The sequence below is a fragment of the Penicillium canescens genome, assembly GCF_028828765.1.
Source record: "Penicillium canescens strain IBT 15451 chromosome Unknown utg000003l_segment0_segment0, whole genome shotgun sequence".
Lineage (NCBI taxonomy): Eukaryota > Fungi > Ascomycota > Eurotiomycetes > Eurotiales > Aspergillaceae > Penicillium > Penicillium canescens.
Genome location: NW_026703965.1, coordinates 2,988,448 through 3,014,858, shown reverse-complemented (window position 1 = coordinate 3,014,858; position 26,411 = coordinate 2,988,448). Strand labels below are relative to the sequence as shown.

The window sequence follows — 26,411 nt, the reverse complement described above, 5'->3', positions numbered from 1 at the left end:
CTCCAGTGCATGTTTGACGCGTATGCTAAAAAGCACAGCCTCTTCATTCGCAAGGGATAGAACTCACAAAGTTGAATTCTTCAAAGTGTCTCGCCCAACCCGCATCGGCTTAGGCGTCGCCAAGACTCCCGACAGGCGCCAACTTTCCCGTTCCCCATCAACGTCATTGCTCGAACTCCCACGTGTGTCTTTTTGGTGCTTCACCAATTCCCCTTCACTCTGCGTTTTGAATAATCCGATTTATCCGGTCGGCGCAAGCTCACTTAAGCGTCTCTGCGCTGTCCGGGTTCGGGATCTACCAACGCGACAGTGTTGTCCAACACTCCCACTCTTCCGCCCCCTGAGCCCGCATCGATAGCACTCCGTCCGTCAAGATGAGTCGGTAAGCAGGATCCCTGCAGAATCCCTGGATCCTGTGTCTCACACTGAATCGTGCAGGACCGAGGCCGATTTGGCCATCAATATTCGCAAGGCTACCAGTATCGGTAAGTGGTTGATCGAGGATAAAAGTGACAGGAACTCGACGAGCTAACGAATTGATTGTTAACAGAGGAAACCGCTCCTAAACGTATGTCCCCACTATATCCTATTGCCATTCCTCGGATCGATTGATGTCGCCGTGGGCATTGGCCTGTCCGAATCCGAGCTGACCACCCTCCGCGCCTGTAGGGAAACATGTGCGGAGCTGCATCGTCTATACGTGGGACCACAAGTCGTCGGCGGCTTTCTGGGCTGGCATGAAAGTGTATGTTTCTGAGATATCCGGAGGCGATATAAGGGTGAGGGGAGGTGTTGTTCGAGTGTGGCTGACACGCATCGGTTCTTCATAGGCAGCCTGTCCTCGCCGACGAGGTCCAGACGTTCAAGGCCCTGATCACGATACACAAGGTTCTCCAGGAGGGTCACCCCATGGTTGTGCGCGAGGCGCAACAGCACTCCAATTGGATTGATAGCTTGATGCGAGGTGTTGGTGGCGATGGCGTTCGAGGTATGATATCCGCACTGGGCAATTGCGCAATGGTCGTCGGCTGGAGGAGTTGCGATGCAGACGGAGTAACAGGATATTGACGGCTTTGGATAGGATATGCGCCGCTTATTCGGGAGTACGTCTTCTTCCTTGAGTCGAAGCTAGCGTTCCACCGCAACCACCCTGAATTCAACGGTAAGTCATCCCCGTGGAACGATGTTGTGATGTGCAGATGTTTGACAAATGTAGGCCTTTTTGAGTACGAGGAGTACATTAGTTTGAAGTCGATCAATGATCCGAACGAAGGGTGCGTAATACCCGTCTTTGTGACAATACAGATGGAGTGTTAACAGGTCTGCAGTTACGAGACTATCACCGACCTGATGGCCTTGCAAGATCAGATTGATTCATTCCAGAAGCTCATCTTCTCGAACTTCCAGTCCGGCACGAACAATGAATGTCGAATCTCAGCGTTGGTGCCCCTTGTGCAGGAGAGTTATGGTATCTATAAGTTCATCACCAGCATGCTGAGAGCTATGCACACAAGTATGTGTCCCTCATCTTTTGAGCTGCGTTCAATGGCAACTAACTGACTTCTTGCAGCCACTGGCGACGACGAAGCTCTCGAGCCTCTCCGGGGCCGGTATGATGCACAGCACCACCGTCTCGTCCGCTTCTACTATGAATGCTCCAACCTGCGCTACCTGACTGGCCTTATCACCATTCCGAAATTGCCGCAAGACCCTCCCAACCTGCTCGCCGAAGATGACGATCGCCCCGCTCTTCCCAGGCGACCCGCAAAGGAAGTGGAAGCACAGCCTTCACCACCACCCAAGATGGCTGCGGAACCCGAGCCGATCAATGATTTCTGGACCAACGAGGCCAGACGCCAGCAAGAAGAGTATGAGGCAGAGCAGGCACGTTTGCAACAGCAGTGGGAGGATCAGCAGCGCCAGCAAGTCCTTGCTCAACAGCAGGCCCAGAACGATTTCGAGGAGCAACAGCGTCTCCAGGCAGAGCAGCAACGATTGGCACAAGAGCAGCTTCTTCGTGACCAATACCAGACACATACACAAGGCCGACTGGCAGAGTTGGAGCAAGAGAACCTTAACGCTCGTGCTCAGTATGAGCGTGACCAGTTGATGCTGCAGCAATATGATCGACGTGTCAAGGACCTTGAGGAGCAGATGAACCACCTGAACTCCAACCTCAACTTGCAGAACGCCTCCAAGGACGAGCAGATTCGATCCCTGCAGGAGCAGGTCAACACCTGGCGGACCAAGTATGAAGCTCTGGCCAAGCTGTACTCCCAGCTTCGACAGGAGCACCTCGATCTTCTGCAGACCACAAAGAGCCTCAAGCTCAAGGCTGCCTCCGCACAAGAAGCAATTGAACGGCGCGAGAAGCTGGAGCGTGAGCTCAAGACCAAGAACCTGGAGTTGGCTGATATGATTCGGGAACGTGACCGTGCTCTGCATGACCGGGATCGCCTGACTGGTACCAACAAGGATGAGCTGGAGAAGGTCAAGCGCGAGCTTCGTATGGCGATCGAGCGTGCTGAGAATGCCGAACGCTCAAAGGGCACCGAGATCTCATCCATGCTGTCCAAGTATAACCGTGAGATGGCTGATCTGGAGGAGTCTCTCAGAGTGAGTATTCATCCTTCCTGTTTGACTGTCTGATTTATACTGACCGCATAGAACAAAACACGAGCATTGGAGGATATTTCCAGCCGCAACACAGACCGCGATGGCGATCATGACCTGGAGCTTCGCGAGAAGGACGAGGAGATTGAGGTGTACAAGTCCGGCATGGAACAGGCTCTTATGGAGCTTGAGGAACTGAGGATGGTAAGCAGTAGTCCTGATACCGTGGAGTATGTGCATGCTAACCTCGTGTCATTGTAGAACCAAGGCGATGCCGACCACGCACTGGATAGCCAGATTGATACTGTGCTCCACGGCACAGTGGCAAAGATCAACGATATCATCGACTCTGTGCTCCAGACTGGTGTGCAGCGTGTCGACGATGCCCTGTATGAACTGGATTCGTCCATGCAGGCTGGTAACCAGAATGCCTCCCCGCCATATGTGCTTTCGCAGATTGAGAAGGCCTCAGCCTCTGCGACCGAGTTCTCAACAGCCTTCAACAACTTCATTGCCGATGGCCCCAACAGTCCCCACGCTGAGATTATCCGCACGGTCTCCATCTTCTCTGGGTCTGTTTCTGATGTGTTGAGCAACACCAAGGGTCTGATGCGCTTCGCCAATGACGACAAGAGCTCCGACCATCTGATGAACGCTGCCCGCAAGTCCGCCCAGGCTACTGTCCGCTTCTTCCGTGGTTTGCAGTCGTTCCGTCTCGAGGGTCTGGAGCCGTTGCAGAAGACTGATGTGGTTATCAACAACAACCTGGAGGTCCAGCGTGACCTGCAGTCGCTGTCGAAGCTGGTCGACTCGTTCGCTCCTAAGAACAGCAAGATTAGTACCAGTGGTGATTTGGGTGACCTGGTCGACCAGGAACTGCTCAAGGCCGCTGATGCCATTGACGCTGCTGCCCAGCGCCTGGCCAAGCTCAAGAACAAGCCCCGCGATGGTTATTCGACTTACGAGCTGCGCATCAACGATGTGATCCTTGCCGCGGCCATTGCCGTCACCAACGCCATTTCCGAGTTGATCAAGGCCGCCACAGAAACTCAGCAGGAGATTGTCCGTGAAGGTCGCGGTAGCTCTTCTCGCACTGCCTTCTACAAGAAGAACAACCGCTGGACAGAAGGTTTGATCTCTGCTGCCAAAGCCGTGGCTGGCTCCACCAACACCTTGATTGAGACTGCCGACGGTGTGATCTCCGGTCGCAACTCGCCCGAGCAGCTCATCGTCGCTTCCAATGACGTCGCCGCCAGCACTGCCCAGCTTGTCGCTGCCAGTCGTGTCAAGGCCACCTTCATGAGCAAGAACCAGGATCGCCTAGAAACAGCCAGCAAGGCCGTCGGCGCCGCTTGTCGCGCTCTCGTTCGCCAAGTGCAGGATATCATCAAGGAGAAGAACCGCGACGATAACGAAGCGGAGGATTATGGAAAGCTGAGCTCGCACGAGTTCAAGGTCCGCGAGATGGAGCAACAGGTATGTGATTCCCCCGTCCCCCCAGGTCCCCCTTGTGGTGTATCCGACCCAATACTGACATTATCCCCTCAGGTCGAAATCCTCCAGCTGGAGAACGGTCTGGCTCGTGCTCGCCAGCGTCTGGGCGAGATGCGCAAGATCTCCTACCAGGAGGATTGAGCAAAGCTGTTCCATTCGCGCTTTTTTTCCATTCTTGGTTGACTTGTGTACATTCCGCATCCCAATTCCGAGGAGTTCCGTCCGTGTCGGTCGCATTTTGTGTTCTTCGATCTGGACCTATTCTCCCCATTCCCGTAGTTAGTCTCTTTGAGTTAAATTTCCATAGCGAATGCAAGCAACTTACACAGTTCACTCCAATGAGCGTAGTGCCTTGTCCCCATCTTCCCCCTGTACTCTGGTCTGTATGTTCTCCTGGCACCAGTACCAGTAGACGATCCCGTAGCACGGTTGCATCTGCATCCTGGTCTTGTCGACCGACTCCCTGCATGCCAAGCCTTTCCCCAGACTGTGGAACCTCGGGACGGCTGCGTGGAGATCCGTGGGTCGCTGCACTAGCGCCGACTATCAACAAAGAGAATCGAGACGTCACCTCATATCCCACACAAAGAGGGAGTGTGCCACGGCGTCGACGTATTGGTCGTAGCTTCGAGAAGAAGCGTCATGGCGGGACTCGGTTCGATGGTTCGACGGGTTGACAGGCTCGAGGGATTGGAGCTGGCGGGTATTCGAGTTCTTCAGGTGGTGAAGCTACAAAGAAGCCTGTCAGTCAGAGAAGCACAACACGGCAAACAGGGAAGAAATCTAACCAGGTCCATGAGCCATGAAGAGGATTCTCCAGTCCCAAGTCTACAAATCTACGAATCGGAGAACCAGGATTTTCTGCATTTGCATCATATTGACTACCTAAGCCCTAACTGAAATTCTGTAAATGATCACAACTGGTAATGCCCACGCAGGAGGAAAAGGAGAATTCGGTAGCCCGGAGGGAACGTAGACCGATGATCATCCTCTCTTGATGATTGCGCGCAAGCAAGATAGATACAAATCATTGATAGGGACATGGTATGATTGAAAAAAGAAAGACTGAAGAGCGCTCACAAAGCAGATAGTAGTACAGGGGAATTGTAAAGCAAAGAGGCAGCGCTGTCCGATTGGAACCTTCACGAGAAACCCTGATCAATGACTGACCTCCGGCGCAGGATGGCGCAATGGGATAAACAAGAGAGAATGGAATGGATTGAAGTTGAATGATGGCCATGAATCAAGAAAGCTGGTCAGGGATGACAATAAAGGCGCGACATTGTAACCGTGAGTTCATGCGAGACCCTCATGGACGGCTGGTTGACCAGCAAGGTGGACGCTGTGAGAGGATCTGCGAGTGAATTGTAAGATGTGCATCCTTGATGTCGTCAAGCCGGAGAGCCGGAAGTGAGTTGCAAGTAGGCCTGGGCTGAAAGGACTGTGGTGTAATTGCTTAAGCAAGATTGCCAAAGGCGATCGGATCCAGACCAGAGACCAGGTAATTGTTGACCGCATCATCGGACAAAGGCTGCTGGAACTCGGCACTTGTCTGGTAAATGATGTCAATGCCCTGATCGCGCTCAGGGTCCAGGACCGAGTACATCTCATCAGCTTCGAACTCTTCAATGGGCCACTGAGGGACAGTGTCAATGATCCAGTTTTGGGGCTCTGCGACTGTTCCGTTGTAACCAGGGTCGACAGCAAAAACGGCACCGTCCGGAAGGATGTGCCGGGGCCACTCCCATCACGAGGCTTAGCGTAGCCCGAAGCCTCGCAGAACTGGACAACCTGGTAGACACTCAAGGGGTTGGGAGAGAACTGTCGAGGAACATTGCTGTTTCCTTCGCGAACGATTTCCATGTGATCGTCGGCCTGTCGGATTTTCCAGCCACACGCCTTAAGGTAGACATCGGGCTCACCAAGACCTATGAGGGGAGCAACGAGTTTGACAAATGCAGGGAGCGAAGGATGATCAACTTCGAAGTGGTCACGGATAAGGGTGTAAGCCTTGGCAAGGACGGCCCACTGAGGCTTCATAGTGTCTTCTTCCCAGAGCTGGCTGATGACTGTAGACTTAACCTTCTGTGGGATGCCAGGAAACATGGGCGAACAGAAACCTAGAGTACAGTTAGAAAATATCAAACGAAGACGAGAAAAGGAGCTGCTTACTGCGAAATATCATGAAGCTGTTCAGAGGACGAAGGCGGCGCTGAGACAGAGGGGAAGGCAGTACATCAAGAATCGAGGTGCCAACACATCCGGTGGTCGAATCAGGGTGGAGCTGCTGCATGGGTAGTGCCTCATCAATGCGTGCGAGCGTCAAGATTCCGTTCATGAAAACAAAGCGAGGACCAACCGGCAGGAGTCGGGGCTGCTGGAAGTAGTTGGCAGGAAGGGCACCCAGGACAGAGGCGGCATAGACACCGGGAGCGGAATCCTCGGGCCAGCGACCGACAACACGCATAGCATGGTTGATAGGGAGGGTCTCAATGTAACGGAAAAGGAGCATTTCAAGGTGGGCAGATGAGTGGCCATGCAGTGCCTGAGCATGCAACAGAGTTGACTGCAGCTGGGCAGGGGACGGAGCACGAGAAGACATCTTGAAAGATATCAAGATTGGCAAAGAAGCAAGAAAATGTAAGCAAGCGAAAGGTAGAAATGGGAAGAAAGAAGAAGGTGGGGATGAAAAGGAAAGAAGAAAAGATAAAGGGAATCAGAGAAATAACCAAAGTGGACGATGCGATGGACATTTCTTTGTTTGGGAGGCAGCACCAATCAGAGTATCTCACCCCAATTGGGATTTCTTTGTTCTGTCAATAAAGGGAATTAAAATAAAATAAGATAACCTACGAGATCAACTTGATTCAAAGTGACTTGGACAGCATGTACCTGTTCAACAGCCAAATCGAACACCCCCAACACTTCTGTGTACATGTGTCCCATTTACGCTGCCGGGCTGGTCTCCGTAGCGATACGAGGCTGCAGGGCTTTGATAAATCATCCTAGGTGCTATCAAGACATGCTTATTATATTCAAACATATCAATTTCAAGTGTGCATATAACATATCGATTTGTGCTACTGCAGACAGTAAGTCAGGAGGAAAACAAAACATGGATGTTCTCCACGTGGCACTGCAGATCCGGGGATTAGCGCCTCCACCCACAATTAAGCTTAAAACACACCATGGTCCATGCACTATAAATTCGATGTGATTTACCTATTCTCCACTCCCTAGAAGGTGCCAATTTGGGAATAACTCGCCCAGTTCCAGCTCATCTGGCTGGGGTTACATGGCAGTCTATCCAATCTATCTTGAGGATGTTGGTAAGGTACTTTCCCCTGAGGTACTTCCGATTTCGAATTTACGCTGCAAAATATCATGAGTCATACCCTAGCGAACAATGGTTCGCAGGAGCCAATCAGAATATCAGGAAATAAAATAAACATTCACTACGATGGCTGAATGGCGAACAAATCCCTGGGCGACCAATTACGACGAGGGAGGATAAAATACAGTTTGCGAAAAAGCGCTCAATGGGAAACAATAGAGAACGACTTCCCAGTCGGCCATTTAGAAACCAAGAATCAAAAAGGGGCCGGAAGCCTTACCACCAAGGCATCCACAGAGTTTCATCCCAGATCATGTCTTACAGGAGAACTGCTCTGAGCCTCCCCAGACAGCCATCGATCTTGTAATAGTGGGCTCCAAGTAGCACCATGGGATTGCCGAGAATATACGTAACGAAACATCTGCATGGACAAGGCAGTTAATGCTAGCTACGGGGACACGAGATGAAGAAACCGTGCAATGCGGAGATGCAATCGTAGATATTGCTATTGGTTACCAAGCGCATCCCTCAATTTGGCACATAAGTCTATATCATTGCTCCGGTGTCGTAGCAGAGGGGTTCCAATCACTAGCCCAGATAAAAGTAGGACAGCGCCACTGCGTGCCTTTCTCTTTTTCTCCACTAGGACCCAGTGGCCGAGGGCAAATCCAGAACGAGCGCCCGCGATTCATCCCTGGTTTCTTAGTTGTCAAGCTGATGCAAGGCTCGTGGTGTCCGTCACACGGTGGGACGGGCTTCTTAGTAAAAGCTTCGACCAATCCTCCTTGCTGACGATTGGGTCAATGACTGTATCGCTGTCCATGAGCTTGCTGGATTTAGGTGTCTGGACAGATGAGTCGTATGTGTGTGCTTCAGAGGGCTGCGATCCGAGGTCTGGAGCTGTCTGGTTCTCTTCTGACGAGGAAGGTGTTTGGATGTTAAGCGGTGTCCCCGAGACAGGGATTGGTATCGAGGACTGAGTAGATTGATCGCAGTTCACGACTTTTGGTTTGAAAAACCCCATCAGTGACTTTTGGCCTGCTGTTGTGGCCCCTGGAGATGCTGTTGCTGAGGACTTGCTGCGTTTCGTCAGTGGAGTTGGGAGAGGTTGCGAGCGCTTGCGAGAAGCAGTATGATTTAATTGATTGTCGGTTTTGATGGGCGCAGAAGAGCTTTGAACAATTCCACTAGATTGGGATGTTGTAGTTGCGACCGGTGATTCTGGAGTTTGAGCCTCGGATTCTGTAGTGAATGCCAGGGCCGAGTGCACCGGTTTCGTTGGAGCACTGGCCGGTTTGCGAGCAAACATATCCTTGATACTTTGGCGCTTATTAACGTCAAACTCTGGTAGTAAACGTCCTGAAGCAGGCAATGCAAATTTGACCGAGTATTCCTGTTGGCGCTCGCCATTTTTGAACATTCCCGGTGGGTTAAGAATGTCCCTGATGTTCACCGGGCCTTCCGGCTGCGGTATGGAGTCTTTGAAATCGACGAAGACAGGGCAGTGGTCCGATCCCTAAATAGCGATCAATCATTAGCCATCAACCCTGTACCAGCTATTGAACGAACTCTCACCATCAAACCTTCCTGGATATTGGATCCTGAGAGCCAGTCCTGCATATTCAAGCTGCAAAGCACATAGTCGATCCTTGAACCATAGTTTCCTGGCCGAGTATTAAGTTTCTGATCCCAACACGTATACATCCCAGTACGATCTGGATGGAACGACCTGCAGATATCAAAGAGAACCGGCTCTTCCCTGCCGCTATCGCGTTCACCGATAACGACACCGTCAGATAGCAGGTGATTGAAAAGACGCCGAGCAGGGCTAGATATGAACTCCTCCTCCGACATTGTGCCCTTCCGTATAGCTTCCATCCCATGTGCTGCATCGAATCCCCGTTTTGCAATGTTGATATCTCCAGCCACGATCACGCGTTTTCCCATCGCTGTCAGGTTGCGGACCCGAGAATCCAAGGCATTGAGAAAGTCCATGCGGAAGGTATCTCGACTTTCGTCCCGATTTGCTGGACAGTATACACCAATGAGGACAAAGGCGGGAAACTCCAGAATAACACAGCGGCCTTCGGAGTCAAGGGTAGATGCATCGATTCTGGCTCCAGGCCTCGGGTTGGAGTCATCTTGCTCGTCTTCTGAATTAGGCTCTTCAGGATCTACCACTAGTCGGGAAAGTTGCTCAGCGGTGGGATATCCACCAATCTGTTGCTCTTTTGGAAGATCACAGAATGATACCGCCGAGTTCGGCGGGCAGAGAACACCGGTGATGCCTTCTTCGGCCCGTATGGGAGCACATGTGGCATTGCGCGTGTATATTACAACACCAGAGTATCCTTTAAACTGTCAGTAACAGGTATAGAATACGTAGCAGGAGCAGCTTGCCTTTCTTAAATCGAGGGAGACTGAAGTAGCAGTCCCAACCTGGCACCAAGACCATGTCATCGCGGAGGTCTTTGCGTTGGATCTTGGTCTCTTGGAGAACGACAATATCAGATTCCAGGATGTCAAACATGGACTTGGGTGACTCGATTAGCTACTCATATCTGTAAGGAAAGGGATGGACGCTTACCTCGAACGTGCGCGTCCCTCTCCATGGCTCATAGGAAAACGGATTTCTTGACAGGTAGTGAGTCTTATATCTTCAGCCTACAGGGGCTTAACATACCGGATACCATTGACTAACCATGTGTGATTAGCATATATTTCATCCACTTCCTGTCAACAAATCAGATGGAGCTCACCATTCCACGTCGTGATACGGAATCCCATGCTGGAGGCTAGTGTTCCAATAAGCACAGCAGCATGTCCAGTAGTGAGCGAATAGCCACAACAAAAAATGCTGCTCAAGTCGTGGCATCGACAGCTCTGTCGAATCGCGGTGCATACGTATCCCGTGACATATCTATCACGTGATATAAATGGGGTGATGTCAACTTACATAAGCCGGGAGATCACGGGGATACGCTAAAGGCGGCTTTTGCTTCAACGCACCACCTCCGGTCCACCACCTGCAAAAGAACCCCTTAGCACCCACCCACCATGTTCTCTCAGCGCAACATTGCCCGCCTGTCCCAGCGTGCTTCGCAGCAGATGCGTTCCGCTCCGGTCCGCTCGACTGTCCAGCGCCGTTTCAACAGCGCCGAGGCCAAGCCCTCATGGATCGTCGACAACGAGTTCAACCGCGAGAGAGCTGCCGTCAAGCACCACGCTGCTTCCACTAGTGGTGCGTAACCCACTCAATTGATTCATATCCAGGTTATTCCCGGCGGAAAATACTGATCGCTAACCCAATGATTGTTTAGACCTCTGGCGCAAGCTGTCCATCTTGTATGTCTCCAATGGCTTTGATGCCCGCACTACCAGAACAGAAACTAACTGCCCCGCAGCGCTGTCATTCCCTGCCTGATTGGCGGTGGTCTCAACGCCTACAACCTCTGGAACGAGCACTGGGAGCACTGGGAGCACATGCCTCCTATCGAGGAGCGCACCGAGTACCCTTACCAGAACATCCGTGTGAAGAACTTCCCCTTCGGTGACGGTGACAAGGTACGTTCTCTCCTGACTTTGCGATAAAGATGTAAGCTAACCAATATGCGATACAGACCCTCTTGTGAGTTTCAACCCCGCCATACATTATCAATCTTCCTGCAGAACAGTCGGCTCTGCACCGAACAAGTGCAAGCTGACTTGACACCTGCTTCTTTTCTTCTTATTTCCCACAAATAGCACCGCTAACTGATCTATCTCTAGCTGGAACTCCGAAGTCAACTACCACAACAAGGACAAGGCCACCTAAATAACGCCATTGAGGGTCGAGAAATACCTCAGAATCTTTTTGGCAGACCCTCTTCTGCGCGTGCGAGGGCTGTCTTCTTTGGGTGCATATCATGTGTATATCTATCTCGCTGTTGTTTTAGGGGTGAAATACAGTCAGATGCTTGGAAAGATGGGGTCCAGTTGACAGAATGAAGCGACGCTTCGTATTTCTTAACATTCATTCGTGCTGCTACTTATTCCTTTTGTCCGCTCTTGGATTCTTCTCTTATATTGATCTATCCGGAATTCAATATCTACTTGGGTTGTCGGATGTAACCTAGCTCAGTAAGTAGATAACGCGCCTCCAACTGCCCACAGGACGGAATATACCAGAGATTGTACCGGAAGGTGACCGGCAAGTCATATGGATAGCTGGGTCGACGAGTGGCTCCAGTCCCTGTTAGCTTGACTGGATGCTTATAGGATTATTGCGCTTGCATTATTTGATATTGAATTGTTCAAGGGGACAATTGAAAGTTTTAATGGCGGTTCTCTATTTCCCCTGTACTAAGCAATGGGTTAATTAAAAAATATAGATCGAAGAAAATCATTTGAGTGTCAGCAATATCTACTTCCCTGTAGAAGAAAAGCCTTTTGGGAGAATAACCAAGCAAATTGCAGTCAACCACATTTGGATTTGTTCTGCAGTGCGAGCCCCCATCTGTTTCTGAGAAAAAGAAAGGAAAAAGAAAGTAAGTAAGAAAGAAACTAAAGCAAGTCCTCGAATGCCAAACGAGAATAAATCTGCGCACAAGGAAGGATCTCGTCAGGAATCACCAAGCAATCCGCTTAAGGTCACTTGAGACCTTCCATCCATGCGCGCGGCAAGCTCTAGTGTAAGCAGCCACTGCTTCACCAACCGAGTAGTCAGTCTTGGAAGAACCAGGTAGCAAACGAGCAGGTCTGGGGTCAGTGGCAGTAAGAGCCATGCGAACCTGCAGCAGGACACTCTCAATCGAAGCAGAAGGCAACCAGCCAGAATGAGTGAGGAGCTCCATGCACATCGCGCCGCCGGCCGTAACGTGTCCGCCACCGCCAGCAGCAAACTCAAGGAAGCGAGGACGGATGACCCGCACAAATGGCGGGTCCATTGGGAATTGGGGAGGGAATCGAAGCTCGAGGACAATGCTTTTCAAGTTGGCGGCTTTGAGATCCTTTGCGAGTGGGAGCCTTGGGTCGAAGGTATGTAGTTCCACGATCCATTGGTAGACTGTTGTAATCAGGTTGACATCGACGTACCAGCCCAGTTCGCTGAGTGGGACTTGTTTCTGGACTTTGATGGTTGCGTTGAGATGCTGCTGGAGCATCTTTGTCGCTGGCATGGTGGCATACTGTGGTGGGTTGAGCAGAGACAATGTTTCCTCCGTCAGGGTTCCAGGTCGGAAATCAGTCTTGGGATCAACGGGGGTGGAGCTTGCTTGTGAGCTTCCTGTTGGTGTATCTTGCATTTCGTTGTCTGAGAGAAGGATTGTGATATCTTCTATATCGGTTTCGATGCTGTCATTATCATCGTTGTCGTTGTTATAACTCTTGTTGGTGTCATTATTGTCATTATTGTCATTATTATCGTTATTATCGTTGTCATCAACGTCCATGGGGTGATTTTGAGTGTGTCCGAGTAAGAATTTGCGCCTTTTGGGTGGTGCAGCAAAGTCAATAACCACAGGCGTACTTGGCTTTTCTGTCGCAACATGAAGAGTTCGACCACGCTGGCCGCTTAGTGCCGATATTGGTATCCTGATGGGTGTTCCATCGGGGCCATAAACACGACAAGAAGGATCCTGTTTGTAAATGAAACTTCCATCTTGGTTGGTGTTTGATGGCTTGGATGTTGACGTCGAACCCTCGGAGGGGCTGATGAGCTTGACGAAAAGGTATCTTGGTTGGATCCAGTCCAAATTTCGCACGACGTAGTGTGGAGTTTGACACACGAAGTCGATGGGAGAATTGACTACTTCGTTCAACGAAACCACTGTCGTGATGTCCATTCGATTCTGGGGCCAAGTGCCAGAAGTATGGCGATTGGTGTATCCCAACGAAGTGTGGAAGGTATTGGACATGTAGACTCCATTGCCACAGGAACGGCCGTTGATCACTCGTTTGAAATGAAGACCTTCGCGGAGGATACTGTGCCAGTTATGCACAGGGCTCCCATGCCAAGCGAAGAGCGTCGGGTGCTTGGGTTTGGTTTTCATGGATACGGAATTGACAGCATCCACAAATCGCTGCTCCTTGTCGGCGGCACCCTGCACAAGTCGAAACTGGACATAGTCGTCCATGCCGCGCACTTGGTGACGAGTCTCCTTGTTGTCCATTCTAATGAACGATCGATTCGATGCAACGATCCATCGTAACAGATCCAATGCAGCGGGAGAAATCATTTCTTTCCATGAAGAGAGAGACCTTTCTTTTCCATACTCGCCGATAAACGCCTTCATGTCCTCGATTTCTGGAAGCGAGCTCAACAATACGGAGATCATAGTTTGCTTTTGTGGGGCTGGCAAATCATCAAAATTTGTGTTATAGATCACGAAATTCACCTTTTTCGGCTGATCTATCAGGTCTGTTGCCTGAATCTGACGACCGAGGGCGATTGGTAGCGAAATTCGAATATGGTTCGAAGATTCGCCGACTTGGTCAACACGGCAATGCCAGTTTTCCCTCCATAGATCCTTATCAGTAGAGGCCTCGGGGCGAACGATGGCAATCCAATCACCTACTTTTACCTGAGGTGGTTTGTCTGTGCAAAGGTCAAGCTTTGATGCAGTCAATCGCCCGACAAGCAACGGACCGGATTTGGGGTCCTTTCTCGAAAGCATTTCGGCGGGAACTCGAAGCGCAAGACCGGTTGGGAAATCTTCAAGAAGCATCGATGTAGCTCGGGCGTATGCCAGGCTGATCAGCAAGTCGACGACAAAGGGCTGCGAGCAGATCTCATATTCCAGACCTGGACCCATGTCCATTGCCATGTATTGATACAAGCACAGACCACTTGAGCAAACATACGGCTTGAGTGCCTCGAAAGTATCACCGGTCTTGCAATGGCAGACAAGGCAAAACTCTGTGCATTTAACAAAATGGCGCAGGGTAAACTGCATGGCAAGAAGAGGCAAAGATAGGACATTCATATTCTGATCGATCTCAACCATATGATCAGCCGCAAGAAATGTTGGCGTCGAAGTAGCCCAGCTGTCCGGCTGACGATATTCATCTGAAATGGTATCGAAGTCAACGAGGATTTTGCCTTGGTTGGTGTGGAAGTATAGTTCGGCTCCCGTCCATGAAAGTCCATGCTGCACCCGAAGTCCGATTATCTTCAGAAGTCGTTCTTTGAGAAGCGAGTTGATTGATCTTCCGATGAACAGCGGCCTCATAGGGTGGCCTGCTAGTATATTGTGTGAATCGGGGTTCGTGTGCTTGGCCGTTTGAGCATGTGTGCTTTCAATGGACTCCACAGCATACTCCAGAGACGGTTTGTATGAATCACAAAGTCCAACGTGCATCTGAACGAAGGTAGGTTTTGACTCGCGCTCCGCCTCGAAGATTGTTTCGAGATCCAGGTAGGTTGGCCGGTAACGAATCAGTAATACCAGGTACTCCGAGGGACGGACGTTCCATGCATCCATAGCCTCCTCGGAAATTCCCAGTTTGGCAATGCGACAGGAGACAGAAACGATGATATCCCCGTGTAGTGAGCCCAGGTGTCCCACCTTGAATCCCGCATTCTTGGCAGCAAGCAAGTCCCGGCGAATCTTCTCACGTATCATCTGCTCACTTTCAATGCCCACGGGAAGAAAGTCGCCGGCTTCTTGATCTTCCCAGTCTGAGTCGCCATATCCAGAGACCAGGTCCTCGTCGCTGAAACCCAATCCATCATCTAGCAGACTGGATGTGTCATTGGGGTCAACGATGGTATCGGTAATGACATTCTCAATGCTACCCAGCATGTCATGGATCGTTGATCCTGTGAAGAAAGAGACACAGTTCTCAACGGCTGAGGTGACAGCCTTGGGACAATCTTCGGACGTCGAAAAGATCAGGTAGCTGTGATCTTTTGGGTAATCATGAGAATCTGTTATTGGTTCAGTAAGATGTTTCGAAAAGAAATGCACATAAAATAACCAACCGGATAATATGACCTGGAACTCAAGCTCAAGGTTTGTCCCAGGTGATTTGAACATAAAGGAGACCGATCCTTCATATTCCCCAGCCTTAACATCTGTTATGCTGGAGAAGGTGCCAGGGATGGCAGCCGCCTCAAAATCCCTCAAGAAGTCTTTTCGTGGCATGATGACGAAGGGTCAAATGCGCGGACCTGAGAGTTCTTGATTGTAATGTGACAGGCGAAGACCAACCAAGGTAAGAAGCGAAAGGTCAGGGAACCCGATGAAAAGAAAGAGGCCCAGTGACAAACATGAGCAGAGATAGTTGTGGACGAGAAGGTAGAGAAGCGAGTATTAATGAAGTAGAAATCAACACAAAGCCCAAGAAGTTCGAATATGAGGTACAGCGGAGCCCCCACATCGGTCGATCAGCCAGGCTTGGCACTTGCTGCCTGAGGCGGTTCTATACTCTTTTTTGACTCACTTGGACCACTACACGTCATTTTTCATGCTATTGTGCGTCCTTACAGTGATCCAAGGTAGAATGGTACCAATAATTCATGAGAGGACCTCAGCAAGACCGTTATTCCCAAATATATACGCTGAAACTGACCAAACAGGGTATACTATTCCTTCAGCCTCTCCAAGTCCGTCACAGCCATAGGCCGATTAAACAAAAAGGCCACACTAACCAGCCCCTTCCCAATGGCACAAAGGAGAATAGGAAAAGTCGAACTAACCTCCCGCTTCGCAAAAGCACCAACAAAACACCCAGCAGTCAACATAATCAGAAACATAACCCTTCGATTCCTCAGCCGATTCTTCAACTGGCCCAAACACGGATCAACAACCACATCAATGAACGCAGCTGTCGCCATAGCAGTAGTAATTTCCGTGATCTTCAACGACCGACTCATAGCAACCTGCCCACCAGACGAGAACGCCAAACAAGCAATAACAGCCATAGCAGCGGGACCGTCACGGCGAATGGGAAAACAATACTGGATAGCGACAGCCGTGAAGACAAGAGCGGTTTGAATAAAATTACTGATGAGGAGCCATAGTCGTCGTCGGACACCGATATAATTCCCTAGTTGACCCATAACGAAACCGCCTGCCACGAAATGGCTCAGACTTACCCCAATATTGGGGAAGCTGTATGCATTGTTGGTCAGGCCTGCTACGCCAATTGCGAGGAAGAGTGTGTTTCCTGTTTGGTTGGAGGCGAAGCAGGTGTAGTCGGGCCAGGCAGCTGCATCTTGGATGCCCGTTGCGAAGGAGAGGAGTAGTAGTTCGCATTCGAGGAGGAGGTCCTCGCGGATATCTTCCATTAGGAAGTCCCGTAGCCGGAATTTGCGGGGTTTGTTGGTTAGAGGTAGTGTGTCGTCCATTTTGAGATTTGCTACTGATCAATGTTAGTATGTGATGCGGTCTAGCAAGTTTGTCTTATACTCACGGTAATTCCAAATGACACACGGGGTTAGACGGGAGCAGATCGCTGACCAACACGAACTTGTGATCTTAGGGTCCACAATATCGAAGATCTAAGCACGTTCGTCTCGGGTTCCGGTATCAAGATCAACGAATATCAACGAGCTACCAGTTGGAGTATGAACTGAACCACGCCGAAATGTCCTCAACATAACGAACGCTTTCAGCTTGGCATCCGGCTATATACATGTACATGGCACTCAATTCCTTGAAGCAAGATCAAACCCTACCGACATTCCATGCTGACGTATATCCATCATTCCAAAAGAACGAAGAATTCCAGGCCAGCAGCGTCGAAGATCGACGATTGTGGAGTTCAGCAAGGTGTGCAGTATGTGTGGCTTTGATATCCAGGCTAATCTGGCGTCTTTTATGGGTTGATGGGCTATCAGTGATGGAATCTAATTCGTGGCCTTGTTTCTATTCGCTCCACGTATATCGGGCTTCCACCTTAGAACTTACTTGTATACAGTAACTACCGGGACATGCCAAGGTTGAGACTTGATCATCGGTTTAATATAGGCATTTGGACTAACTGTTACTGTCGAAGGTGTATGTTTACGTTGATTATTTGGAAATTCTTATCAGTCCCATGCGTGGACTTGTTGGGATCGGGGCTTGGGTCGTCATTCTGAGATAATGGTATAAGTAGAGAGGTATGTCGGGCAATAAACGCCATTCTGTTATACAATTGGAGGACTGCCTAGGTAGAAAGTATATACACATCAAACTCAACGCAAGCGCTTTGAGAAAAGAAAGCACCAGCAGATAAGAACTCCAACTCCACACCAGGCCTGCACAAACCTATGTGCAGGTATACAGTCCCAATATTTAAACGAACAAAGAACTATTGGGAGCAAGAGTATCCAGCCCAGACTCACCCTCCAAGAGCGGGAAGAGTCTGCGAATGCGATCCTCAAGAATAGCATCCTCAGCCTCCCAGCGTCTGCGATCAAGAGTCTTAGCCTGAGCACGACGCTCACCACCAAACCAAGCATTCTTGGCCTGCTCTCTGCTCTCCTGCTCTTCCTTCCGGGAACGAGCAACTAGGGAAGAGACCATAGTTTTCCAGTTCTCCAGGCCAACCTTGACACACTGCGCACAGCGAGTGCGGGCATCGCGGTTGTCGGAGTTTCCAAGGTCGAGCATCGTAGACTCGGCCATATCGACAGCATCCCGAGTCCAGGCGAGGCCTAATTCTTTGTTTGAAAAGGCGTAGAGGATCTCGCCGATGTAAGTCATTAGACCTGCTTCTTCGCAGGCAGATGCGCTTGTGCGCTGTGGGGGCTTATCGCCTGATGGGAGGGGTTCGGGGTAGGTAACAGGGACGAGGACGTTTTTGATTGATTTGAAGAGGGAGGTGAAGATGTCGTTGGTATTTTTGTGAGGGGATGGGAAGGAGGGGAGGCTGAAGTCTTCTGAGAGGGGTAGGTTGCGGCGGGCTTGAAGGACTGATGTGAAAAGGGAGAGAGCCATTGGGAGGTTGCCTTGGCGGGCGTTGTGGACTGCAAGAGCTGTAGAGACACGAAGGAGGTTCTCTGATGGTAGATCCCCACCCTTGCTGTTCTTCAGAACTCCGTTTTTCATGTCCACAACCTTGTTGACGTCTCCTTCCAGTCCACCAGTGGCAATGTCCAAGGCCCAGGTGTACATGTCACCGGCTGTCTGGCCGAGACCCTTGAAATCAAGCCAATCGGCATATGCCAAAGCAGCGTCGAGTTTCTGCCTTGTATCAAAGCCCCTAGTCGTCAAGACCTTCATATAGAAACTCTCCGGAGACGGAGAAGCCTGTTCGCAGTCCTCCTCATGCGGGACCTTCTTCTGACCAACAGGCATAGGCTTCGGCCTAGGGTTGGACGGCCCAACAACATACTCCGCGGGGGCAGAGATACGCTGCTTGCGATCCGTCAACCAGCCATCCAGATTCTCAGCAGCCTTAGCAGCGCCCATGAGCGCCTGGAAATAGCCACGACGCCAAGGCTCACTCTTCGCCGAAACATCAAGCCCAGTCCGGCCAACACCTTCAACCAAGAATCCGCCCTCGTCCTGCTCGATAATGCCCTTGCCTTCAATCTCAGGATCTTCTAGACGCTCCAGCAACTCACGCAAATATCCAGCAACCATAGGCCAATTGGTCATAAGCTGACCAATCTGTTCAGGGTTCTGCTGTGCCTGCGCAGAGCGCAAACACCAGCGACTTTTCCAAGACCATTCCGGCGGCGTGGGCCACGAATGTTCAATATCTTCTTGGTAAACGCCGAGCTTGACGACGGAGAAAAGGACGAGAATGGCGTAGAACGACAAGCCAACCTTGATACCGCGCGATAATCGGCGCTTGTAGTGTTCACGACTTTCGGTTGAGATCAGACGGCCGAAGTGTTGGCGAAGGTGGATTGATAGAGGTGGAAGTGGTCGGGCTGGCGCAAGCGGTGATAGGAAGGGTAGTTGTGGTCGACCTTGCGCCGGAGAAAGAAGTTGTAGGCGTGTGCGTTGAGTGAACGGCCGGAGGTGGACGTTTGGGCCAGGGGTCCGAGGTGGTAGCACCGGCCGGATATGGCCCTGTATTCGCCCAATAGCGCTGCGAGGTGGCAACATTGTTGAACTGTTGAAAAGCAGTGGTGAAGCCTCGACGACCTGGGGATCCGATATGCTCGTTTGTCTTGTTTGTTTGTCACGTGACCCGCAATTGCCGACCTTAAAGTGACCAGCGAGAATCCAATGCCACTTTCCAAGGATTTCACACGAGTGCCTACGATTGGAGCAAAGTATGAATCAAAAAATCTTCGATAAACCGAAATCAAACGTCTATTGGCAAAGTATCTAAGCCAGGGGAATCCAAATAAAGCCCACTACCAAAAACCAGTACACATTTCTATGCACAAGAGACCAAAAACTACTCCAGTAAATTCCATCCAATCAGAAAATAGCTTACTGACGCTCCAGGAAGCCCTGGCTCTCGAGAATGAGAATGATCTCGTGGACGATGCTGCGCACGCTCTGCTTGGAGAAGTCGACGACGAGGTCAGCCTTCTCGGGAGTCTCATAGGGGTCATCGACACCAGTGAAGCCCTTGATCTCGCCACGGCGAGCGGCGGCGTAGATGCCACGCTTGTCGGTCTTCTCGCAGTGCTCAAGGGGAGTAGCGACGTGAACCAGGAAGAAGGAACCAGCCTGGGAGACGGCGTCACGGGCGTACTTGCGGGAGACTTCGTGGGGAGCGATGGGGGCAGCGATGACGGCGGCACCGGCGCGGGTGAGCTCGGTGGCGACGAAGGCAATACGCTGGATGTTGGTGTGACGGTCCTCGCGGGTGAAGCCAAGCTCGGAGGAGAGCTCATGGCGGACGGTGTCACCCAGCAGCAGGGAGACAGAGCGGCCACCCTGCTGGTTCAGGGTAACCTGGAGGGCACGAGCAATGGCGTCCTTGCCGGAGTTCAACAGACCGGTAAGGAAGATGGTGAAACCTTGGGTGGCACGAGGGGGGTTGGACTCGCGCAGGATCTTGACAACCTCGGGGTAAGAGAACCACTCGGGGATGTGAGCGCCGGAGCGCAGACGGCGACGGAGCTCGGTACCGGAGATGTTGAGGGTCTTGACGCCAGCGGGGACCTGGTCAACGGGACGGTACTCGTCGGTGTCAGGGAGGTAGGTAACCATCTGGAACTCGACGACCTCGATGCCGAGCTCGTCCTTGTACTTCTCGACGGCGTGCTGGGCATCGTAAGGACCGTAGAAGTCCTCACCCTTGGAGTTGGAACCAGGACCAGCGTGGTCACGGCCGACAATGAAGTGGGTGGCACCATGGTTCTTACGGATGATGGCGTGCCAGATGGCCTCACGGGGACCACCCATACGCATAGCCAGACCGAGCAGACCCAGAACGGCCATGCCGTTGGGGTAACGGGGGAGGAGAGCCTGGTAGGCACGGACACGGGTGAAGTGGTCAATGTCACCAGGCTTGGTGAGACCGACGACGGGGTGGATCAGGACGTTAGCCTGGCGAGAGCGGGCCGCGCGGACGGTAAGCTCACGGTGAGCACGGTGCATGGGGTTACGGGTCTGGAAAGCGACGACACGGGACCAGCCCAACTTGTCGAAGTGGACGCGCAGCTCCGCGGGAGTGTCTGAGGTTATATTAGTCCAAATCCCAGTCACAATCGGGATTCCAACATACAGCGGAGAGCGACATAGTCGTAGTGGTTCAGCTTGTTGACAGCCTCAATCTTTCCACCAATGTAGAACTCCTCAACGGTCTCGTTCAGGTACTTGATGGCAGGGTGCTCGGGGTCACCGCCGAAGACGAGCTTAGCCTCTCTGGCCCTAATCAGGGGGAAATTCCACGTCAGCGAGCCCCACTAAAAAAGCACAAGCCTCAATGGGCTTATACTTGCGTAACGCTCGAGGTTTGCGACACCGAAAAGAAACGCCACGAGTGCTTTTGGTCACTCAATATGAAAAAACGAAAGCACTGGTGTGTGTTCCAGGGATGCATCTCTAACGATCGCCAATGCAATCCCGAGACTCGAAAAGCAAAAAGGTCCAAAACTCACTTATCGGGGCGGTAGATGTCGTCAATGGTCAGGATGGCCAAGTTGCGGTCGTCACGGAAGTCACGCAGGGTAATACGGGAACCAGCCTGGAGCTTGTTCTCGCTGATAACCTTCTGGCTGGCATCGAGGGTGATGGGCATGGAGAAGACGTTGCCATCGGCAAGGCGGTTGTCCTCACAGACGCTATATGCACATCATCAGCATTATGCATTTTGTACAGAATGACCGGTCTCATTCCAATGGCTCATAATACATACCCGTCATAATCGGCCTGGTTCATGAAACCTGCATGAAGATCGGCGTCAGCTATGCCCCTCCCCAAAAAATACAGATCCAATCCCGCCACACCACCAAGCGGTTCCAAATAATCAATTGAACATACCTTCGAGAGGAGAGAAACCTCCGTTCATGATCAGCTCGAGATCACACAGCTGGCGCTCGGAGAGCACAACAGCGGGCAGGGTCTCGGCCTCAGTGGCGAGCTCAGCCTGGCGGGGAGCATCGCGGGCGAGGAGATCCTTCAGGACACCACCGTGGGGAGTGTTGGCCATTGTGTAATTAAAAGATAAAAAGAACTTTTTGAAAGTCTCCCTGAAAATGGAAGATAATGTACAAAAGGGAGTGGAAGAAAGGAAGGGAGAGCCAGTGACTTTATGAAATTCTCACGGAGGGGCCACGACATGGCATCAGTCGTCAACAGTGGAGCATGGGGGGCTTGGCTTGGCCGATTCCGCCATCCAGAACAAGTAACCAGATGTCTATCAACTTCCGTTTCCTTGAATTGCACGTTTCATTTTCCACTATTCGTTCCAGGGGACTAAGATTCGTTTCTGTGGTTTCACTCCCTCTATTTTCTATCTACACGTGGTCCCTTCATCCCCTCTAACTCTACTCTGCTCCGAGCTGTACCACAGGTTTCCATATCTCCGATGTCTCCGAGGCGGAATGGCGTACGTATTCGTAAATGGCGGGGATCTTCTGGATTTTCAGGGGGCGGCATATTCTTGGCCCACTGGATAGTGATCCTCGTTATACTGTAAGTCTGCAAAGCATCAATTCCATCCCAGGTCACCCAAAGTCTCTATACAAGTTTATACATCGAGCGAACAAGAAATGTCTCAGCCCAGCCTTACGCCATTCTTCAAAGTCACGTGTTGCAGCACGCAACCTCCACGGTCAATCACGACATTGACCCGTCCCAATCAGGTAAGGATCGTCTTGGCATTCTATCTAAAACCCTAAATGCCGCAATCTCTACATGGAACAGCTTCATCTACAGATGTACACAGAAGTACAGAAGTACATATTACAATCAACGATAACATACAATAGCCCTATATTACATCAATTACTCACTACCTATGTACAAACTTTTCCACCTCTTCCTCATCTCTCACTGCGCCGTCACCGTACTGTTAGGGAGTGTGATGGTCAGATTCTTAAAGTCCAGAGTAAACGCCCCCTCCTTCATCGAAGGATGGGTGGCATTCGTATAAGAATCAATTAGATATCCCTGGATATGATCCCCAGAGGCCATGGCCGAATTGAGCGAGCCAGTCTTCTGCAGAATGTACAGCACAGCAACCTGGGAGAACTCAACCACTTCTGAAGGAACAGCCGTCGCAGTTGCAGTAGATGCGGCAGCAGATGCCTCGGTGGCTGAAGAGGGCTGGAAACTGATCTTGGTGGCTGTACCGGTGGCCGTTGAATCGGGTGCGTGGTCTGGTTTGGTGGCTGATATGCTTGGTGCTGCGTCGTCGTACAAGATACCGTTGACAGTGGCTTCGGCGCGAGATACGAGGACGGGCGTTGGGCCGGAAGTCACGAGAGGAGAAGAAGCGTGGTTCTTTTCGGATGGGATTGAGTCTGCTAGCATGTCGAGAGAACGACGGCTGTTGCTACTGCTGGTACTGTTGGTAGTCTCAACATCACTGAAAGCAACTAGCGCATTCTCCGTCTTGCATGAGATATTGTTCATGCTGAAGAGGGCCATGATAGTGTAGGCGTCGAGAGTGATATCGAACTTCTTCTTAGACTCATCGAACAAATTCGCGAGTGAGCTGCCCATGGTTGCATTCTTGGTCGAAGTGCCGCTCAGGATGGCGTGAGTGGTACAGCTACCGTCATTCTCAACGGTGCATTGCGAGCCGGTATAGCCATTCGAGCAGACGCATGAGCATTCACTGCCACTCGAGACACTAATGCCTCCATTCTTGCAGGGGTTGCTGTTTGCACAGGCTGCGTCTTTATTCGCCTTTTCGCGAGGGACGGCGATAAGGAAGACTGGCAGAAGAACTGCAAGGATGACGATGATGAAGATGATGATGCAGAGAATCACGAAGACCTTGCGGGACATTCCGCAGCAGGTTTTCTTGCGCTTGGGGGCGTTTGGCTCGTCATCGTTGGAGTTGAGTTGCTCGACGTTACGCAGGTTTGAGCGGCCGAAGAAGATAGGCCAGGATCCACGGCCTTCGGGAGTCTGTAAGCCTGGTGGAGGGAAGGATGCGAGGATATCTGACAGGGGAGCCAGAGTTGCGGCGGCGCTTTTCACCATTTCCTAGACAAACGTTAGTATTCTCGGATTTTATATCCATACACAGATACAGGATTATAAACTCACCCATCGCAGACTTAAATCCTGTCTCACCACCTGCAGCCAAATCAGCCCGGCTGGCAGTCCTCCCATGGTCCAAGTTCGACGCAAGCTTCGTAGCACGACGGATCAAATCAGACAAGCTTGAAAGACTTCCACGAGCCTCTGCATCCCGCAACGCACCCATGTTCAGAGCAGGGGGCTTGCGACCTCCGGGTCTCTTATCGCTCATAGTAGGTGCAGCTCTAGGCAGATCCCCACCGAAGACCTCAATCTCCTTCTGTAGAGCAGCACTGTACGAAGAATTGTGTTGTTCGCGCTGGGTAAAGGGTGGCTTTTCCGGGTCAATGCCGTTCAAAGAGTCACTCGATGCGGTAGATGTAGATGCCTTTCGTAGATTGCTTGGTGGATAGAGCATTTGGTTGGCGGCAGCTCCCGCTCCCACTCCAGCGGCTGCGTCTACAACTGCAGCCTTGTTTGAGTGCTCCTTTGGGGTGGGTGGTGCATCTGGAATAGAAACCACAGACGCAGGATTAGACTTGAGGATCGTGCGCATTGTTGGCTTCCCACGCTTTCCAAGACTAGCACTTCGGACAAGGGTTGCATTTTCCTCTTTGGGACTTGGGCGAGGCTCGTCATCGTCTGATTCTATGTCAAGATATGCACCCAGGATCTCTGATTCCGGAGGGCCAGAGCCCCAACTAGACGGGATCGCTCGGCTGGATGCGAAAGAGCCCTTGGTGAAACGGGGATCGGGAAGATCCTCCGGAATGGGAGCCACGGACGATTGAGCTCGAGGGGGTCGTCGAGCATTTGGAGGCGCGACCAGACCTGCTGTCCGCTGGAAAGGATCTTGGGAAACATGGGGTTCAAGCGGTGGGATTGGAGGAGGGAATGGTGGCACATCTGGAATTGAAGCCGTCGAGGAGGCGGTCGACTGTCTGAACAAGTCATCGGTGGCAATCGAGATGCGAGGAGTCATGTCGACTGTACTAGTGGGACTAACAGGAGGCTCGGCCTTCAAGGGCCGCCGAGGTTGCAACGGCGGAGGCGGCTGCAGCTGTGAAAAAGATCGGGGAGGCCGTGATGTAATGTTTGAGCTTGTTTCTGAGTCCTGGCCATCCCGTTCTGAATAGATTGACGGTGAGGGAATTTGGCTCTGGCGCGAAGGCATCTCACTTGGACGTGGCGGTCTTTGTGGAGGAGGTCCTTGTGGGAGCAAATACCTTGGATGGTGGTTGATTGGATTTGGCGGTAAGCCTGAGTCAGGCAGAGGCCATTGTGTCCGGTGAGAAATGTCTCTAGGCAGGGGTGACTGTCTCATCTGGTTGGATGGCGATGCTCGTTCCGGACGCACGCCAGCCTCAAGCAACTGTCTGGCGTGCTTGACTGACCCTTTCCTGTCGAGATCCCCGGACGGACGAGGACCCGGTCCGTAAGTTGGTGCACTCATTTGGTTACTTTGTTGATATGCCAAGCCTTGGGTTAAGTGTTGAGCAGGATCTCGTGTGTTGTTGTTGACGAGAGGTTAGGGCTTGTAGTACATCAAGCAACTTGGAACTGCGGCTCAGTAGAAAGAATGTTTTCATCCCCTGATTAAGAACTGAAAAGGAATGATAACTGGCTCGATACCCTGATCGAGTGAAGAATGAGAGAAAAAGAGGCTTTGAATAGCGAAAGAGAGGAACGGTGACAGCTTGAAGCAAGTGTCTGATAGAATGCGGATAGGGTGATCGACCAAAGACTTGATAACCACAGGATCAAGCTTGAATCGCTAAAGAAAGGAAGGGACATTCAATGCCTCTGTTGAATAAGGTCAGATCAACCTATCCCAGTGTTTTTCAAGGCTTACCACTGCATACCAATAAAAACGAGAGAACTGAATCGCTAGTATCAAACCGCGTTCAAAAGGCAAACTGGCGTTCCATTACCCCGAGAAAGGGAGAACAAGACACAGTCGAAGGAAACGAGCCTCCAAAGAAAAGAAACGGAGGGGACATCTCCTGACGGGGGCCCTGACACACTCCGGCACTATCTAAAACCTTGGGCTAAAATAGATTAAACGGGATATTTTGCAAGCGAGGTGGAGGCTGGCGCAATTAATCTTTAAAGGCATGCTCCGTGTAATATAACAGCCACATCAATGCCCATATATCAGAGCAGAATCCTGCATAAACACAGTGCTGACCGACTGGTCGGCTCCCACGACCAGTCGAATTTGCAGCGAAGCAAGCATCCGGCAGTTGATGGACCGCAAATTCAGGAAAATGGAGAGCTAAACATGAGACTCTAGGCGAATCAGCCGACCATGATGGGGCCAAATGCACGAATCGCGCTGTCAGATCTCGAGGATGTTGCGCCAGTGGGGTCTGTTCCAGGAGTTAGTCCCGGACGCTACG

The 26,411-nt window shown here is 51.3% G+C and overlaps 9 protein-coding genes across 9 annotated transcripts; 2 read left to right on the top strand and 7 right to left on the bottom strand.

The window, feature by feature from the left end:
- Positions 1-374: 374 nt before the first annotated feature.
- Positions 375-4,248, top strand: N7446_004602 (putative cytoskeleton assembly control protein Sla2; the record flags this gene model as incomplete). Its single annotated transcript, XM_058513351.1, has 12 exons — positions 375-382; positions 439-485; positions 551-568; positions 670-745; positions 831-988; positions 1,082-1,162; positions 1,217-1,274; positions 1,329-1,513; positions 1,571-2,616; positions 2,668-2,817; positions 2,875-4,089; positions 4,162-4,248. The coding sequence occupies 12 exons, from the start codon at positions 375-377 to the stop codon at positions 4,246-4,248; spliced, it is 3,129 nt and encodes a 1,042-aa protein (XP_058374680.1).
- A 1,315-nt stretch (positions 4,249-5,563) lies between these two features.
- On the bottom strand, positions 5,564-6,709 carry N7446_004601 (Mating-type protein MAT alpha 1; the record flags this gene model as incomplete). The annotated part of the gene is made up of 3 exons (XM_058513350.1): positions 5,564-5,784; positions 5,850-6,227; positions 6,280-6,709. 3 exons carry the CDS (start codon positions 6,707-6,709, stop codon positions 5,564-5,566), a joined length of 1,029 nt encoding a protein of 342 aa, XP_058374679.1.
- Positions 6,710-8,150: 1,441 nt separating this feature from the next.
- On the bottom strand, positions 8,151-10,228 carry N7446_004600 (DNA-(apurinic or apyrimidinic site) lyase APN2; the record flags this gene model as incomplete). The annotated part of the gene is made up of 6 exons (XM_058513349.1): positions 8,151-8,957; positions 9,017-9,792; positions 9,842-9,974; positions 10,029-10,074; positions 10,125-10,137; positions 10,201-10,228. The coding sequence occupies 6 exons, from the start codon at positions 10,226-10,228 to the stop codon at positions 8,151-8,153; spliced, it is 1,803 nt and encodes a 600-aa protein (XP_058374678.1).
- Positions 10,229-10,447: 219 nt separating this feature from the next.
- On the top strand, positions 10,448-11,255 carry N7446_004599 (cytochrome c oxidase subunit VIa; the record flags this gene model as incomplete). Its single annotated transcript, XM_058513348.1, has 5 exons — positions 10,448-10,682; positions 10,762-10,786; positions 10,846-11,005; positions 11,062-11,069; positions 11,210-11,255. The coding sequence occupies exons 1-5, from the start codon at positions 10,499-10,501 to the stop codon at positions 11,253-11,255; spliced, it is 423 nt and encodes a 140-aa protein (XP_058374677.1). The 5' UTR covers positions 10,448-10,498.
- Positions 11,256-12,048: 793 nt separating this feature from the next.
- Positions 12,049-15,564, bottom strand: N7446_004598 (putative ubiquitin conjugating enzyme; the record flags this gene model as incomplete). The annotated part of the gene is made up of 2 exons (XM_058513347.1): positions 12,049-15,347; positions 15,402-15,564. The coding sequence occupies 2 exons, from the start codon at positions 15,562-15,564 to the stop codon at positions 12,049-12,051; spliced, it is 3,462 nt and encodes a 1,153-aa protein (XP_058374676.1).
- A 440-nt stretch (positions 15,565-16,004) lies between these two features.
- On the bottom strand, positions 16,005-16,769 carry N7446_004597 (YoaK family protein; the record flags this gene model as incomplete). Its single annotated transcript, XM_058513346.1, has 1 exon — positions 16,005-16,769. One exon carries the CDS (start codon positions 16,767-16,769, stop codon positions 16,005-16,007), a length of 765 nt encoding a protein of 254 aa, XP_058374675.1.
- Positions 16,770-17,700: 931 nt separating this feature from the next.
- N7446_004596 (uncharacterized protein) lies at positions 17,701-19,464 on the bottom strand (the record flags this gene model as incomplete). Its single annotated transcript, XM_058513345.1, has 1 exon — positions 17,701-19,464. The coding sequence occupies one exon, from the start codon at positions 19,462-19,464 to the stop codon at positions 17,701-17,703; it is 1,764 nt and encodes a 587-aa protein (XP_058374674.1).
- A 333-nt stretch (positions 19,465-19,797) lies between these two features.
- On the bottom strand, positions 19,798-21,970 carry sC (sulfate adenylyltransferase; the record flags this gene model as incomplete). Its single annotated transcript, XM_058513344.1, has 5 exons — positions 19,798-20,993; positions 21,044-21,189; positions 21,420-21,602; positions 21,677-21,704; positions 21,802-21,970. The coding sequence occupies 5 exons, from the start codon at positions 21,968-21,970 to the stop codon at positions 19,798-19,800; spliced, it is 1,722 nt and encodes a 573-aa protein (XP_058374673.1).
- A 781-nt stretch (positions 21,971-22,751) lies between these two features.
- N7446_004594 (uncharacterized protein) lies at positions 22,752-26,002 on the bottom strand. Its single transcript, XM_058513343.1, has 3 exons — positions 25,875-26,002; positions 24,040-25,815; positions 22,752-23,933 (listed from the first exon to the last, which is right to left on the bottom strand). Exons 2-3 carry the CDS (start codon positions 25,463-25,465, stop codon positions 22,813-22,815), a joined length of 2,547 nt encoding a protein of 848 aa, XP_058374672.1. The 5' UTR covers positions 25,466-25,815; positions 25,875-26,002; the 3' UTR covers positions 22,752-22,812.
- Between the last annotated feature and the right edge of the window lie 409 nt (positions 26,003-26,411).

Coding starts and splice junctions, on each gene's coding strand:
- N7446_004594 (XM_058513343.1), bottom strand. CDS start 25,465: ATGAGTGCACCAACTTACGGACCGGGTCCTCGTCCGTCCGGGGATCTC. Junction 23,934..24,039: donor AGGATTTAAGTCTGCGATGG/GTGAGTTTATAA, acceptor CTCCCCTGTCAG/ATATCCTCGCATCCTTCCCT.